This window comes from Syngnathus leptorhynchus, chromosome 1 (assembly GCF_054491065.1).
Source record: "Syngnathus leptorhynchus isolate UIUO chromosome 1, UIUO_Slep, whole genome shotgun sequence".
NCBI classification, from domain to species: domain Eukaryota; kingdom Metazoa; phylum Chordata; class Actinopteri; order Syngnathiformes; family Syngnathidae; genus Syngnathus; species Syngnathus leptorhynchus.
Genome location: NC_141195.1, coordinates 11,484,919 through 11,499,113, shown reverse-complemented (window position 1 = coordinate 11,499,113; position 14,195 = coordinate 11,484,919). Strand labels below are relative to the sequence as shown.

Here is a 14,195-nt window from a genome sequence, read left to right as displayed (position 1 = left end):
TACTTAATGTTCTTCCTACATTCTGTGCAGCAGGTTGGTTTGGGGGTTGAAACCCTTGTTTCAAATTACCTTTGAATAAATAGCTTTGTTTGCTATTAATCCAAACAATCACATGAGTAAAGGAATGGTGGTGTGCTAAGCTATGATCTTATAGACAGTGTTTAATCTCTCTTATTTGTCAGGTAGCCTGCGTGAGGATATTTTGCCGCCATTAAAGACATATGGTCGGAAAACACCCCCCTTAATCAGCTATTATCACGCTATGTTTGGATGTTGGATGCCACTCATATTTGTGTTTAGTGTGCAAACGAAATACACAAAGAGCACATTTTTTTCATTCCTTAGATGTGCAGCACTTATCTTAACAGAAGCAATGATAATGTGGCTCCCAAAAATTATAGAGGTTTTTTGTCATTGGTAGATTTGCGAGGTTGTATGCCCAAGTGAATAGTAACAAATATGACAAGTGTTAAAAAAATAGTGATATAAAATTCAATGTAGTACTACTACCTCTATTATAGCTAATTTGTGAAACAAAAAAAATGGAAAGAGCTGGAAAAATAATTCTAATGCATTTCTAATATTCTCATATACTGTATGCATTTGTAATGTTTTGATTATAGTGCAACTGACGTTAAAGGGAAAATTGAAATCTAATAAAATACCAGATACAACAAAATTCAAATTTTTAGGAAACACACTTAAAAAAACTGCATAATCATATAGTGCGTATGCAGTAGAGTAGACTACATTCAAAAGGTTTTGTGGGTGTGTATGAAGTTTGAGAGCTGCGGATTACTCAACTTGAAGGATTCCATGGAGAAACACTATAGTACACATATCTTTGAAGACAGAAGATATAGCATGCACATATTCATCCCACCTTAAAAATCCAGTTTGTGGGTAATACCTTAAATTTGCCCCCGGAGTGACCCTGCCTTTTCTCATCCTATTAGCCATTAGCACAGCAAGTGGCAAATCAGCTCAGACCCAACGCCTCCATTCCCTCGCTCTCTGTTTGCTCATCTCTTTTGTCTGCAGGATTAATTGCCCATACGGTACCTGTGAGAGCAAGGCATTGTGGGTACAAGAACATTGCCATTAGAACGGGCCGCTTCGTTCATCCAATGTTGCAATGAATCCTCACCCCCAAATTCTAATCATTCTCAACTAATACTTGTGTTGAGTTGCACAAATTCACTAAGGGTGGGGCATGGAGGGGCGATGGGGGGGCTGCTGACCACAGTTTGCCTTTGCCACAGGGGGTCCTAGACTGTTCGTTTGAGCATTAAAGCGTGATTTAACAGGCCGCCTGCACGCCACGCTCCGTGTCTGTAAACAAGTCCAATCCGATCAGAGCCTCTAATTCTGTCTGCCAGTGAAATTAGACGCACACACATTTACAAGCACACAATCACACACAAATAGCGGATAGCTGCATGGAATGCGTGCCCACGTAAAATCAACACAGGTTAGGATTGACGTCCAAATGCGCATGTGGGTGTCTGGGTAAGTTTGAGAGTTGGGGATTATTTGAGTTGTCTATCTTCCAGTGTTTTCTCCAGCTCCTCTGTCAACTTTGCAACTTTACACTGTAATGTGCAATTTAAGCGTACGCAAACAAAAACAGGAAGTAGATGAGGCAAAAGAAGAGAAAGCTCACAGCAGAGAGAGGCTGTGATGGAAGAAACATTTGGAATTAGTGAGACAGAGGAAAGAGAGATGAATGAGTGTGCTGGCGGCATCGGGGGAGAGCTGGCGGCGGCTATGGTGGCGGACAGCGCCGCCTGCATGCATGTGTGTGTGTGTGTGTGTGTGTGAGTGTGCATGCGCGTGCGCGCAGGGAGGAAAGGAGGTCGTCTCTGTGCCGGAGCAGGCCGTTAATTAAATCTGAGGGACAGACAGGAAGGCTGCCTCCCGCCTTCTCTTCTCCTTTCCATCCCTCCCTCCTTCCCTCCCTCATTCGCGCTCTCGCTCTCCAGCCGGCGGCTATTCAGTAGGTCTGTGAGCGGCGATGGGGGGATGCGGGGATGAGGGGATGGAGGAAGGGAAGGGAAGGGGGAGGAGGAAGAGCATGGGCGCCGACGCTGAGAGTCTGGCGGCCTGTGGAGACTGTAAACTGTGGCGCTGTGGTCAGACCGGAGACTCAAACAGGCAGATAAGGTGTTTTTGGACCTCCTCCTCCCCCTCCTCCCTCCACACAGACTCCCACAGGCAGTTGCAAGTTTGTGTGTGTGTGCATGAGCATCTTCCCTAGTGTGGTTTAAGTGCCTCTTTTGTTTTTTACTTGCATGAAAATCTGGAACACAGGATGTTTAGGAAAGGGATTTTATTTTTCGCAGGCTGAGTGCAAGTTGCCTTTAAGTATTACTTTAGCATCTACTTATACATTGTAAATAGTTATTAAAGGACCCACATCATGCTAAATTACATCAACCACAAACACCTCCAAAATTGTGTTTTCCCCCATTCACTCATTTTGGCGTATTCCCTCTCATTCTTCCTCTCTAAGCATGAGTCTCGCCCGATCCCCCAAAAAGTAATATCATTTTTGTATAATATTTTGGCAATAAATACATAAAATGTGCGTCAGAGAGTTTAGGTTAAATCTTTATCACCATCGGGGGATTAGCTAAAAAGAACAAGCTCAGTGTCTGTTTCAGAAGAGAAATCGATTTTTTTTTTACGCGGGGTGGGGGTGGAGGGGAGTCATTTTCAGTGGCACATAGGGTCCCGCAGCTGAGCTGGAACTTATTGGTAGCTGATATTGGTGAGGGTCGGGGTAAACCTTGTCATGATTTTGAAGATGCAGTAGTGTTTCTGACAAAAAGTTCCGATACATGTTTGATATTTACTTTAGAGATTAAAAGCTACCTTCAGGCTTGATGAATCACTTTCCAAAACATGCATCCTCTCCTTGTAACTTAAATTTTGCAAACATCCATCCATCCATCCATCCATCCATCCATCCATCCATCCATCCATCCATCCATCCATCCATCCATCCATCCATCCACAATCCATCCATCCATCCACGTCGCAGGCATGCTGAAGCCTATCCCAGCTATCATCGGGCAGTAGGCGGGGGACACCCTGAACTGGTTACCAGCCAATCGCAGGGCACACAGAGACGAACAACCATCCACACTCGCACTCACACCTTGGGCCAATTTGGAGTGCTCAATCCGCCTACCAAGCATGTTTTTGGGATGTGGAAGGAAACCAGAGTGCCTGGAAAAAACCCACGCGGGCACGGAGAGAACATGCAAACTCCACACAGGGAGGGTTGGAGGTGGAATCGAACCCGCACCCTCCGAACTGTGAGGCGGACATGCTAACCAGTGCATCATAGAGCCGCCCAATTTTGCAAACATTTTTAATTTAATTAATTGAATTGAATTTTTAATTGCTTGTTAATGGCTCCATCCGTCTTTCTCACTGTGTTTCACTAATCTACTGTAAATGGGCTAAATTAAGGCTTCTGGAAACTTCTTAAACATAAGCAGCCACCTGTGCACCAGATGACTTAGAATTTAGCGACACATTTTGTCCTCATGCAGCCCATAATTCTTCTTGAGCTCCACTCCTCTTAATTTCCTCCCAACACGCCCAACTGTATTATTGTGTGTACTTTGTGAATGTTGGCAGTGGCGAATCCTCCCTCGGCACGAGCCCGAGCGCCCCCACGTCTCCCTCGTCTCCATCAACGACAATGACCCCCCCGCCCACCCCCTCGTCCAGCTGCATCGTCCCGTAAGCCAATCAATGGCGGGGCTTTCAGGGCCGGTGGAGGCCCCAGTGCACGGAAGGGGGGATCAATAAGTTATTAGCACCATTCTGTCAGCTGTAATGTGGAGATTGATTGGGGGGCTGCGGCTGGCGGCCCACCCCACGTCGCCGCCTGTCACCCCGCCTTTCCTCACGCGGCCCCCACCACCCGCCTCCCCCTTGCTGGCCTGATAAAGATGACAGATTAACGGAGTAAGAGAGGAATTAAGGAGTCTGGCTGTCTGAGCTGTCACCACGCTCCCTGCGATGGAGAGAGGAGGGAGGAGAGGAAATCGGACTGGAGAGAGAGAAACAGAGAGCGAGGAATGCTGCCTTGCTTGATGGTTCGCCCTGATGGTGTCACATGAAAGAATGGTTTAGATCCCGCTGTTTCCTCTCTGTCGTTATCTGCTCTTTCCTTCTCATCTGTTTTTCCGCTCAGTAGGATGAATTGCATTTATAAAGGAGGTTAACTTGCAAGGTTGACATTTAGTGACATTTGGACATGTTGCATGGGTGAGGATTCAGCTCTATGTGTTTGTGCAGAGCCAAATCACAAATTTTACCAAGCAATTCTTGGACCACTCTCCTTTACATTTACGTAATGCAGAGCAGTTTGCATTTGTAAACTCTGATCCGAGGGCTTGCGTTTTCAGCTTAGGGCATCTTGGCAGAATGGCTGTGTCAGCATAAATAGTGGCAGGGTGACATCGTGTAACCTGCCAATGATTTCAAGACAGCAAACAGAGGACAACAATGGAGGACAGCCAATGGATTGTGTTCCCTCTTCTTGGCATGTGGTCGTTTGTTACAAACCGAAGACAAGCTTTTTTTGTTTTGTTTTAGGTGCTTTTTTTTAAGCAAACGTGTTTTTGGATTCTTCCTGTTTTATTTCTTTTGTCAGAAAGTAGTGATCATTTTTTTGTTGACCAGTAGGTGTTCTGTGTTCTGTTAGCCCCACGGTTCACTTGCTGTGCTATTTTAATTTGTAAAAAAACAGGGGTGCCAAAGAAATTGCTACGTTGGTACCATTGCAACATTTAACCATGGAAATATCAATACTGAACAAATCCAACACTTGAGGAATCGCTGTAGAGAAAATGGTGGAGGCAAAACCCGAAGATTTGAACAAATCCATGTCGGAGGACCATCTGCCTCAACCGGTTAGATTAAGCTATAGAGAACCAAAATATAGACCACGTGTCCAATTTGTGTCCCTTCCTGCATCTTTTTAATGTTTCCCACCTCCACCACACCTAATTCAAATGATCTGCAGTGGTCTGACAACAATCCTGACCATTTGATCACGGGGAATATCTGAAATATGCATCATTGCGGCTCTCGAGGATCGGAGTTTGACACCTGTGGTACAGACAGATGTGGAGTGGGCTATCAAGAGAGCAATGCACACAATCCTAGCAGGGCCAATATAGCTTTATGTAATATCTGTTGACATGGACTCATAATGGTGGTAAATAGAGTAGTCTTGTTTGCTACATCCCAGATCGGCACTTTCAAAAAATTAAAATCACATCGCCGACGATCAAATAATAATCACCACCCCCACTGCAGTACACAAGCTACGTAGCAAGCGCGTGATGGGGAAGCGCCCCAGGTAGCAAACTTGACTGTAAGCATCCTTAGTTAGTAAACGGCTTGCACAGACGCTAGCACAGCTCAGGGCTGGGCATTAAAAGAGAGCATCAGTCCTCTAAGCAGCCCCATTTAATTGGCTTTAAAAGCTTGCCGCCCTCAAATCTTTGGCCCTTGGGCACCCACTCTGGAGACGGCATGTCTTTAGTGAGGTCAGCTCCAGAGACGACTCAAGTATGTGTGTTTGATCATCAGCAAGTGTCTTCGGGCGTAGGTTGAAGCATGCTTTTTGCAATTTTTGGAAGGTAGAATGGAGGCTTGAGCTACTGGGGACTGTCGCTACTCCTGGATTAGGAGGTGCAGGATTTTAGAAGGGACAAATGGGCGGGGAAAACGAAGCACTAAGAGTGTAAATAATTAAAAAAAAAAAAGAGAGATCATTGAGATTATTAGCATCTTCCCCCCTCCAATCGTTTTTTTTTTTTTAGGGTGGTAATGCTCTTGAATCTCCTCAACAACATCAAACGGAGGATTAGAAATGTGAGTCGTTATATTTAAAAGTCCCACATACAGATGTTGTGAAATAAGCTCCAAAATGCCTAAAGGCACTGCCATTTTCATGCCATGCCAACATCACATGCTTGTGCACCAACTAATTGTCCATTCAGTATCCAAAAGTGTATTTTAAATACACTACTCGTATAGTTTGAGTGAGAGTTGACGTTATGGAAGTAATGTGTCCCTGCTGGTCACACTCAGTACTGCATTTCCAAAGTAATGAAATTGCTTTGACTATGGCATTTTGCCGGCTAATAACAAACCTCTTGCAAATGCATTTTAACCATAACGTTTGCCAGTGAGTGTTTCGAATGAAATCCAAGGGATTCAAATGGGCGTAACCAGATTGCGACTTTTCTCTTGTTATGATGTCCACTTATTGGACGTATAAAGAGCTTCCTGCCGGCATATTAATATCTTCCACAATTGCAGTCAGACTATATGCGATATAATTATGTCTGAATGCTGCCAAGCTGAACTTGACCATCATTGGGCCTATAACCTAAATAACCTTTTGACCAGTCAGCAGTGTGAAGGAGGTCATTTCTGTAAATAACATGCCTTATAGTGAACTATGAAAAATAGAGTTGTGTAGTGCAACCTGAATGTCCAGGCAGACACAAACTGTGCACGGTGCAGGCGGGTTTCCAAAAACATACTTTGATAGCATGCCAAAACACAAAGACATTTGTAAGTGTTTGTTTGGACAAGCCCCAGGCTACTGAGAGAAGTCTACGAACCCTTCCAAACTATTGATGTTGTTTTTATTGTTCATTGTTTTTCATGCACAAATGATAAACATCTGTTGTGTTAAAGAGGAGAAAGAGCCGTCATTTTCTTTGTAGGAAAAAACAGATGCTCCTCCCCATTCACAAAAATACCCTCAATGACGAGAAGGCAGGAAAAGGGCAAAACAGAGGAAGCAGTTTCTCCTGTGGTTTGCCTGACAGAGTCTGAGAAAAAGGCGAGGTACGCCAGAAAAAAACAGAGAGCAAAGGAGATGACAAACATCTTTTCCGTTCCTGCGACGCGGTCTGCATCTCCTCCCTGCGTGATTAGGCCCGTATTGATTTGAGGTGTGTTTGGGGGGGGGGGGGGGGGGGAGGTGAGACGACGGGGCTGGAAGGATGAGAGGGGAGGAGACGGCCAGGAGGAGGAGGCAGCAGTAGGGGGTGCTGTGATTGTACACAAGATGAGGAAAGGCGAGGCGATGTGTTTGTCTTGGGAGGAACTCAGGTGTGGAGGAGAGAAGAAACGAGAGGAATTTTTAATGAGCGATTGGAGTTTGCGTTAGTCAAAAACAAACGGGCATACAGTGGGCTGTAGGAATTAAAATAGCTCGTAGCAAACATTTTCTTTCAAAGGCAGCCACACATAATAATCGGAACAGGCGACTTTGACTATCTTCACCTTTAATTTAGGTACCACGCAAAGACCAATATAGCAGTAAAGGGAAAGGATTTTTTGCATGGCCTACATCGCCTTCATGTCGTCGTGTTCAGCACTAACACTAACGCCACATTCAGAACCAAAACAAGAGCAATAAGCTGACCATGACATGGAGTAAACATGAAGCAAGTAATCGTGATTCCAAGGCACATCTTGTAGAAATTAAAGAAATGAGAATTGATTTGTTCATCTTCTCCTGTCTGAAAGTGTAGTACAAGTACATTGCAAGAAAGCAAACATGCACTGTCAATTGGAAATTTGGGCTATTACATTACCCTCCCAAAAAAATGGACGGCGGGCTGCAAATGTCCCACAGGCTTTAGTTTGCACACCACTAGCTTTCAGGCTATTCAATCTTTTGGGTTTTAGGACAACATCTGGAAAAAGAGGCCAAAGACAAACACAGAGAGTGGAAGATGTGTGATAAGACCTTAGGACAGACTGTTGGAAAAGACGTTAGTGAGATACTGAGACACAACCCTTGTCCTGTTGTCACACACACACACACACACACACACACACACGCACGCACGCACGCACGCACGCACGCACGCACGCACGCACGCACACACAACGAGCGAGTGAGAGAGACAGATATGCCATCGAGGCGGTTCAGGCCCCTTCTCATCTCCGACAGAAAAGGCACATCTCCAGACGCCTGTGGCTTGCTTCAAAAACTCTTTCTTTCCACCTCTAACTTTTTTGGGGGGCGGGGGGGCTTAACTCTTTTACATCACACCCAAGTTAATACCCCAGCAACCATCCATTCAGGTAGACAGACAGTAGCTCAGCAGTATGAAGATTTCATATACATCGTTTTCGTCCATTTACCCTCTGCTCTGTTTGTGTTTACAGATGACCTTCTAAGCAAGAGGAGAAGCTTCTCTCCCAACAGCAGCAGCAACTCTCCCTCGGACAGTAAGAAGTCACGCAGCGTATCTCCCAAAGGTAAGACCAAATATTGCACTTAGGGGCGGAGCCGAGTCAGACCGTATTCGTTGATTTTCGGGTCCGTGGATTGCTTGGTTAAAATATAAATTTTGGTATTCAAGAGACTTGACTGACTTGGACTATAAAATTCGAAAAGTCATTCATCAAATGTAATCCATCACTGCAAAACACACATAGACAGGTACTATCCGGTATATCCGCATATAAAATTACCTTTGATCTAATGATGAAGAGGACATTTGTGAGGAGTCAGCATGTTAAAATCTGCTGAGAATTGTTTTTGTATGGACAGTTGAGAATAGCACATTTTCCACACTATTTTATCCAGCACACATCCCCTAACCCTCCCAACACAGATGGCACATGCCTTCCCCCAAATATACCTTCAAAAAAGCTCATTTATAGCAAATAAAGACATTATTTTTAAAGGCAGAAATATTGCTATTTTTCTAATATTTTATTTGAAATTCAAAGTCACATTGTAAGAAAAAAAAATCTCACTTTTAAATACAGGTAAATATGTGATGACTGTACCAGACCACCAGTATACTTTTAATGTGATGCCGAGCATTTGCGGATCACTGTAGCAAATCTTCATAGTACACTTTTTATATGTGCTCATAATATGATACGAGTGCATGATAAATCACGGATTGACAGGAATACCTTTGGCAATAGTGCAGCAATCCGGTCACCATCGTCTATTATTCATATTTCTCTTATGTGGCGTGAAACTGGGCGCCCGACGCAACCAGCAGGCTTTTCCCTCTAGGCTCCTCAAGAAGACTTCCTGACTGATGCATTATAGAACAGGCAAAACCAAGGGCGCTTTACCGTACATCCAAGCCCATCCCTGGAAATACTGTACAGCAGCAACATGCGTACAGTACATACACCCACACAGTTTTTTAGATAAACTTTTGATTAGTTGACACGTAACACGATGATAAATTATAGGAATAAATGTCATTAAACCCGTTCAGTATCAGCCATTTTTAGACCATTTGCTAACCCTAACTAGAAAAAAAAGTGTCTGATATTGAATGTGTGGAGTAGGAAAATACATATAAATATGTTTTAACAGGAGCTTTGTTTGATGAGCCCACCCTTTTTTTTTTCTCGTCTTTTTGACTGATCTGTACTACTACCTACCACTTACACTCACTCTTAGGGTCCATCTCAGCCTCTCAAAGATGCATGAATTTATTTAGTGTGTGTGCGCGTGTGTTTGTGTCTTTGTGTGCGTGTTTGTGTGTGTGTGTGTGTGTGTGTGTATTTGTGTGTGTGTGCATGAGAGAGAGAGAGAGAGAGAGAGAGAGAGAGAGAGAGAGAGAGAGAGAGAGAGAGAGAGAGAGAGAGAGAGAGAGAGAGAGAGAGAGAGAGAGAGAGAGAGAGAGAGAGAGAGAGAGAGAGAGAGAGAGAGAGAGAGAGAGGATAGAACGATAGAACGATAGAACGATAGAAAAGGGAAACAGAGACAGAAAGAGAGAGTGGCCAGGAAAAGAGTGTCCACTCCCACAACATTGCAAACGCCCCCTTCCAACTACGCCTGTCTAGAAAAATATCAAAATAAAGTAAACACCCATGCACAATGACTTCACTTTGCGCTACACCTGCGCTGCACACAAAAATAGGACCAGAGGTGTGGAAACATTTGTAGTATTGCCCCCAAAAAATCCAAGTGACTGTCATAGGCATTAAGAGTCAAGAATCCAACACACAGGCCTAGAGGAGGTTAAAACCCAGTTAACAAACGAGGTACACAGATGGCCAACCGGGGTTCATACACTCCTAGTAGAAGCTAACATGTGGCAAATGTAGCCATAAGTGAGCACAACACCGTTAACAAGACTAATGGAGGGTGTCATTCATGCCATAATAGTAGTGATTAGGTTTTCTTACTGACACTGAACACAAGTTATCACTTTCAAAATGGTTCGCAACCATTGTCTATAGGAAACATTGTGCTCCTGTCACTGTTCAAAATATGTAATACTGTTACAGCGTGTCTGAACATTTGTGTTCTGCTAACTAACAAAATGTCCTTTAAGTGTTCAGTATTCTTGCCGTAGTTCCTCCGTGCATAAGCAAATCTGTAATGAGTTTTTGCTTCATCCATGTGGCGAGCCCCTGAGTTGCGTCCACACCCAAAGCCCGACAGTACGTAGACCTGCGTGCGTGTGTGTGTGTCTGTGTGTGTGTGTGGCGGCGACGAAGAATAACCATTAATGAGTAATGAATGTGGAGAAATGGACTGAGAGGAGAGCAGATGGAGGTAGTCGGTGAGATTGGATGCCGCTGTGTAAATGATGTCTGTTGTTCTTTCAGTAGCAAAGTCGTCACCCACCTGCTGTTTACAGGGTAGGAAAACTTTTGACAAGCACAGACTAGTTGCATGCACATACATTAGAGCCTTGAGTACCTTGGGTGGATTAACGGACGCTTGGCCGTGGAGACAGAGATGCTCTCATGCTCGCTCCAGCCGCTATGGCTGCTCCTTAGCGCCACCCCTGCTCGCCTGCTCAGGGCCAGGCTCAGGTTTCACTAGCAAGGAGGAAGGTAAAAATAGCCCCTTTTTCATCCTCTGTCTCCCCAACCACCTCCACATAGCCCTCCATCTTACCTTAGATCATGTTACTATTGACACAAAGAGGGAGGAGGGAGGTCAAATGGAGCAATGAAATGCAGAATCTGGCAGCCAGATCGATGTTAGGCTCCATCTTCACCATAAACGCGGTACATGCACATCCTCAGTTTTGCCTCCTTTTCTTAGCAAGAGCTTTTGGACATTTATATAATCCATCTTGAAGAGATCAGTGTGGGAAGGTCCTTTTCTGTCCAATGTCGGTCGCTAGATGCCTTCTTGGATGAGTTTGGTGTGGAAGAACTTGAACTTAACGCCATCAGTCCTCTTTGGAACAAACAAAGAATGCGTGGCAACCAGACCAGATCTCAGACTTACTTACAAATACTCTTGAACGGAGTCAAGTGGACACTCCAATAAATGTCCTACCCATTTTGTGTCCCTTTGCTGTTGCCATGTTTTCTGGCAGAACTTGTACAAGTGTCAGTCAGGCAAGTGCCCATTAGCTGTGAAACTCTCATTAGAACAAGAAACAAAAACCAGACACAAATTATCCATGAATTGAAAGGAACAGCTTCATCCAACATGACCTCCAGTCAAGCAGCACTGGTATATTCATGAATACCCTAAAACAAACAAAACCTTTCCACACACTTAACTTGAAGACGCTTACATTTTCTGTTGAGGTGTAAAATTTGCAAATTTCCTAGGTGAGGTGTGTCAATCTTTGGCATGTAACTCTGTAGTGGTTGTGAATGTTGAAGGCAGAGAAGAAGTTGAGAAGAATGCAAGTAAAGGACGTTACTTGTGAAAATAAAAATTCATTCTTTCTTATTAGCTTGCAATAAGGGCAGTTCAGTGATGGTCCTCATCGATCACAATTTTGGTCTGCTCCCATCCCCAGAGAGCGCACAGAGCCCGGAGGGGGAGGCAGGTGGCAGCCACAGCCACATGAGCCCCGAGGAGCACTACAGGCGCATGATGTCAGCGCTCAGCGAGCATGGATCCTACGAGGAGCAGCAGCAACGCCTCTACCAGCTGGCCAGCAGCATGGGACTGCCCGGACATGGTCAGTCTGCTGTCTTTTTAACTTGATTGCATTTTTAAACTAAATTGCACAAACCAAAATATCCATCACGTATGTGGCGGTTTGCTATAATCCCTGCTACCATTGAGAGGTCCAACTGACATTTCTAATTGTGGCATTGCCCACTCTGTCTCAAGGTGGGATTCTCATTGATTTCTGATCACCCCGGCACTTTGTCATTAACAACACCCGCAAGTGGTATGCATCAACGGCGCTATTGATTCAGTACCTCAAGCCCCTAAATCTCTCAATACCCGGTAAACCTCCAGTTTGACCCAATTTTTTTCTGCAGGGATAACATCTACTGAGTTAAGCTTAAATGAAGTGCAATTGGAAGGGGAAAAAAGCCAGGTTTACATTGCTGTTCAACCAACCAGGCATCCATTTTTGTAAACTACTTACCATGAAGTCCTTCCTGTTCCTTACGACCTTATGTGTCGTACCATAAATCCATTCAATGCCCAGCTCTAATTGAAATTTTAAGCAAATTTTATTTTTATTTGATTAGCAGTGATGTTGAATTGCTGGCTGGAATTATCAGCCTATCAAGATTTATTGACCTCCTTTTTGGTGTGTTAAAGGAGGCAGTCTGATCACTGAAATGAGGCAGATGACCGCATCTCTGTTGTTAACTTTGACATTTTGTCTTTTCATTTCCATTCCATTCTTGCACGGAAGTGATTCTGGTCACAAAACTTGTATCCACTGTAAGACTTCTTTCTTTACCGTAAACATAGTCAATGAAACTACCTACCTGGCCTCTCAGTTCTCCAATTGGAAGTCCGAGCTTCTCTCAGAATTGAGACAGAGTCGTCACTGTTTTGTGTCATAAGAGGCAAGCACAAATCTGGGCCCCTTGACACTGACCTGGGGCCCCAAGTGAAGCGCCTAATTTACCAGCCGTCGTCTCTTGTACACAAGCCTCTCAAATCCTGCAACCCCCTTTTCTCCTCTCCACCTCGCTCCCCACAGAGCATCCTTTTATGTGTTTGAAGTGTCGGCCGCAGAAAATGAAAGTGTGTGAAACGGGGGCGAGGGGGGGGGTGATAGTGGTCTGTTGAGATGGAGGTCTGTTCATGTGTGGATTTGTAGGTGCAAGGTGTTGTGAGACGCACATTCTCTCTGGGCAGTTTTTGGGGAGGATGGAGGCAGAGGTTCTGCTTGCTGAAATGGCCATCAGGGCTTTCTTTCGTGCCGTCAAATGATAAAAGAGGCTTGTGAGGAGAGAAAAGAAAAAAAGAAAAACAGCGTTGGCGATCCAGTTGAAAGTGAAGGGACGGATGCACGAGTCAGTGTTGTGTCTGAGTTGACTGAGATTTGAAACAATATGCTTCATGTTTTTATCATCACGCCAGACAAATTGACTACTCCAGCTTTTGATTGCTTGAAGTACAATCAGTCAAAATTATGAAGCGTGACAAACTGCATATTTACTTCTGCCTAAGCTTGCCGCATTGTGGAGGGATTCACGATTTGCTGCCGTATTCTGTGCTGAGCGGATTGGATGTGGGCTTTTCAGTACCTGCCAGTCCACCAAACTCATCACAAGGCTGGCCAAGCTGCATCAGCGCGCCACTCCTCTGCGTTCTCACGGGCTGAACTGAAAGGATTCTGGATCAACTCCAGGAATGATGCCGAGGAGAAAAATAGGAATGCACAAAAGAAGGATAAGCGATATGGACCCGGTCTGGCGAAATGGGACCTCCCAAAATAACTCATGCAGAGGAAGAAATGTTTGTGATTTCTAGTGTGTGCTGTTTGCTTTTTTGGTGGATGGAAAATTGTTGCTACATGCAGTACTACATAGAAGTTTGACCACTATCTATTTGGTGGCACTGGTCAATTTGGTCAACCATCAAAACAAAATTTCCCAATTTAAGAATTTGTTCCAGATTCCTAACTGCAACCATTAAAAAAAACCTGGGAATACTTTATCATCAAAAATTGTACAAGTACTATAAAGTAGTTAATTAGTCAAAGACATTCTTTGAAAAAAACTCGTATTGCATTTGTTTGTTTGATATTTGGTTTGTTTTTTTTCAAAAGTATTTTTAGGGTCCCAACCGCCACATCCCAGCTCCAAGTTCACCAGTGATGCAATACTAAATCACAATAATATCCTTTTAGCTGAGGCGCTCGTCTAAAATAGCCGGTGTGGTGAGCAGCGCTACCACAGAAAACTCATAGAGGTCAACGCTTCCAACG

General features: G+C 44.3%; 1 protein-coding gene across 2 annotated transcripts in view; it reads left to right on the top strand.

Annotated features, from left to right (window-relative positions):
• Positions 1–14,195, top strand: part of samd11 (sterile alpha motif domain containing 11) — a 44,621-nt gene that overhangs the window by 17,377 nt on the left and 13,049 nt on the right. For both annotated transcript variants that reach the window (XM_085925257.1, XM_085925258.1), the window contains exons 5-6: positions 8,224–8,316; positions 11,808–11,972. In XM_085925257.1, the coding sequence (XP_085781383.1) occupies positions 8,224–8,316; positions 11,808–11,972 (258 nt within the window). The remainder of the gene's footprint in view (positions 1–8,223; positions 8,317–11,807; positions 11,973–14,195) is intronic.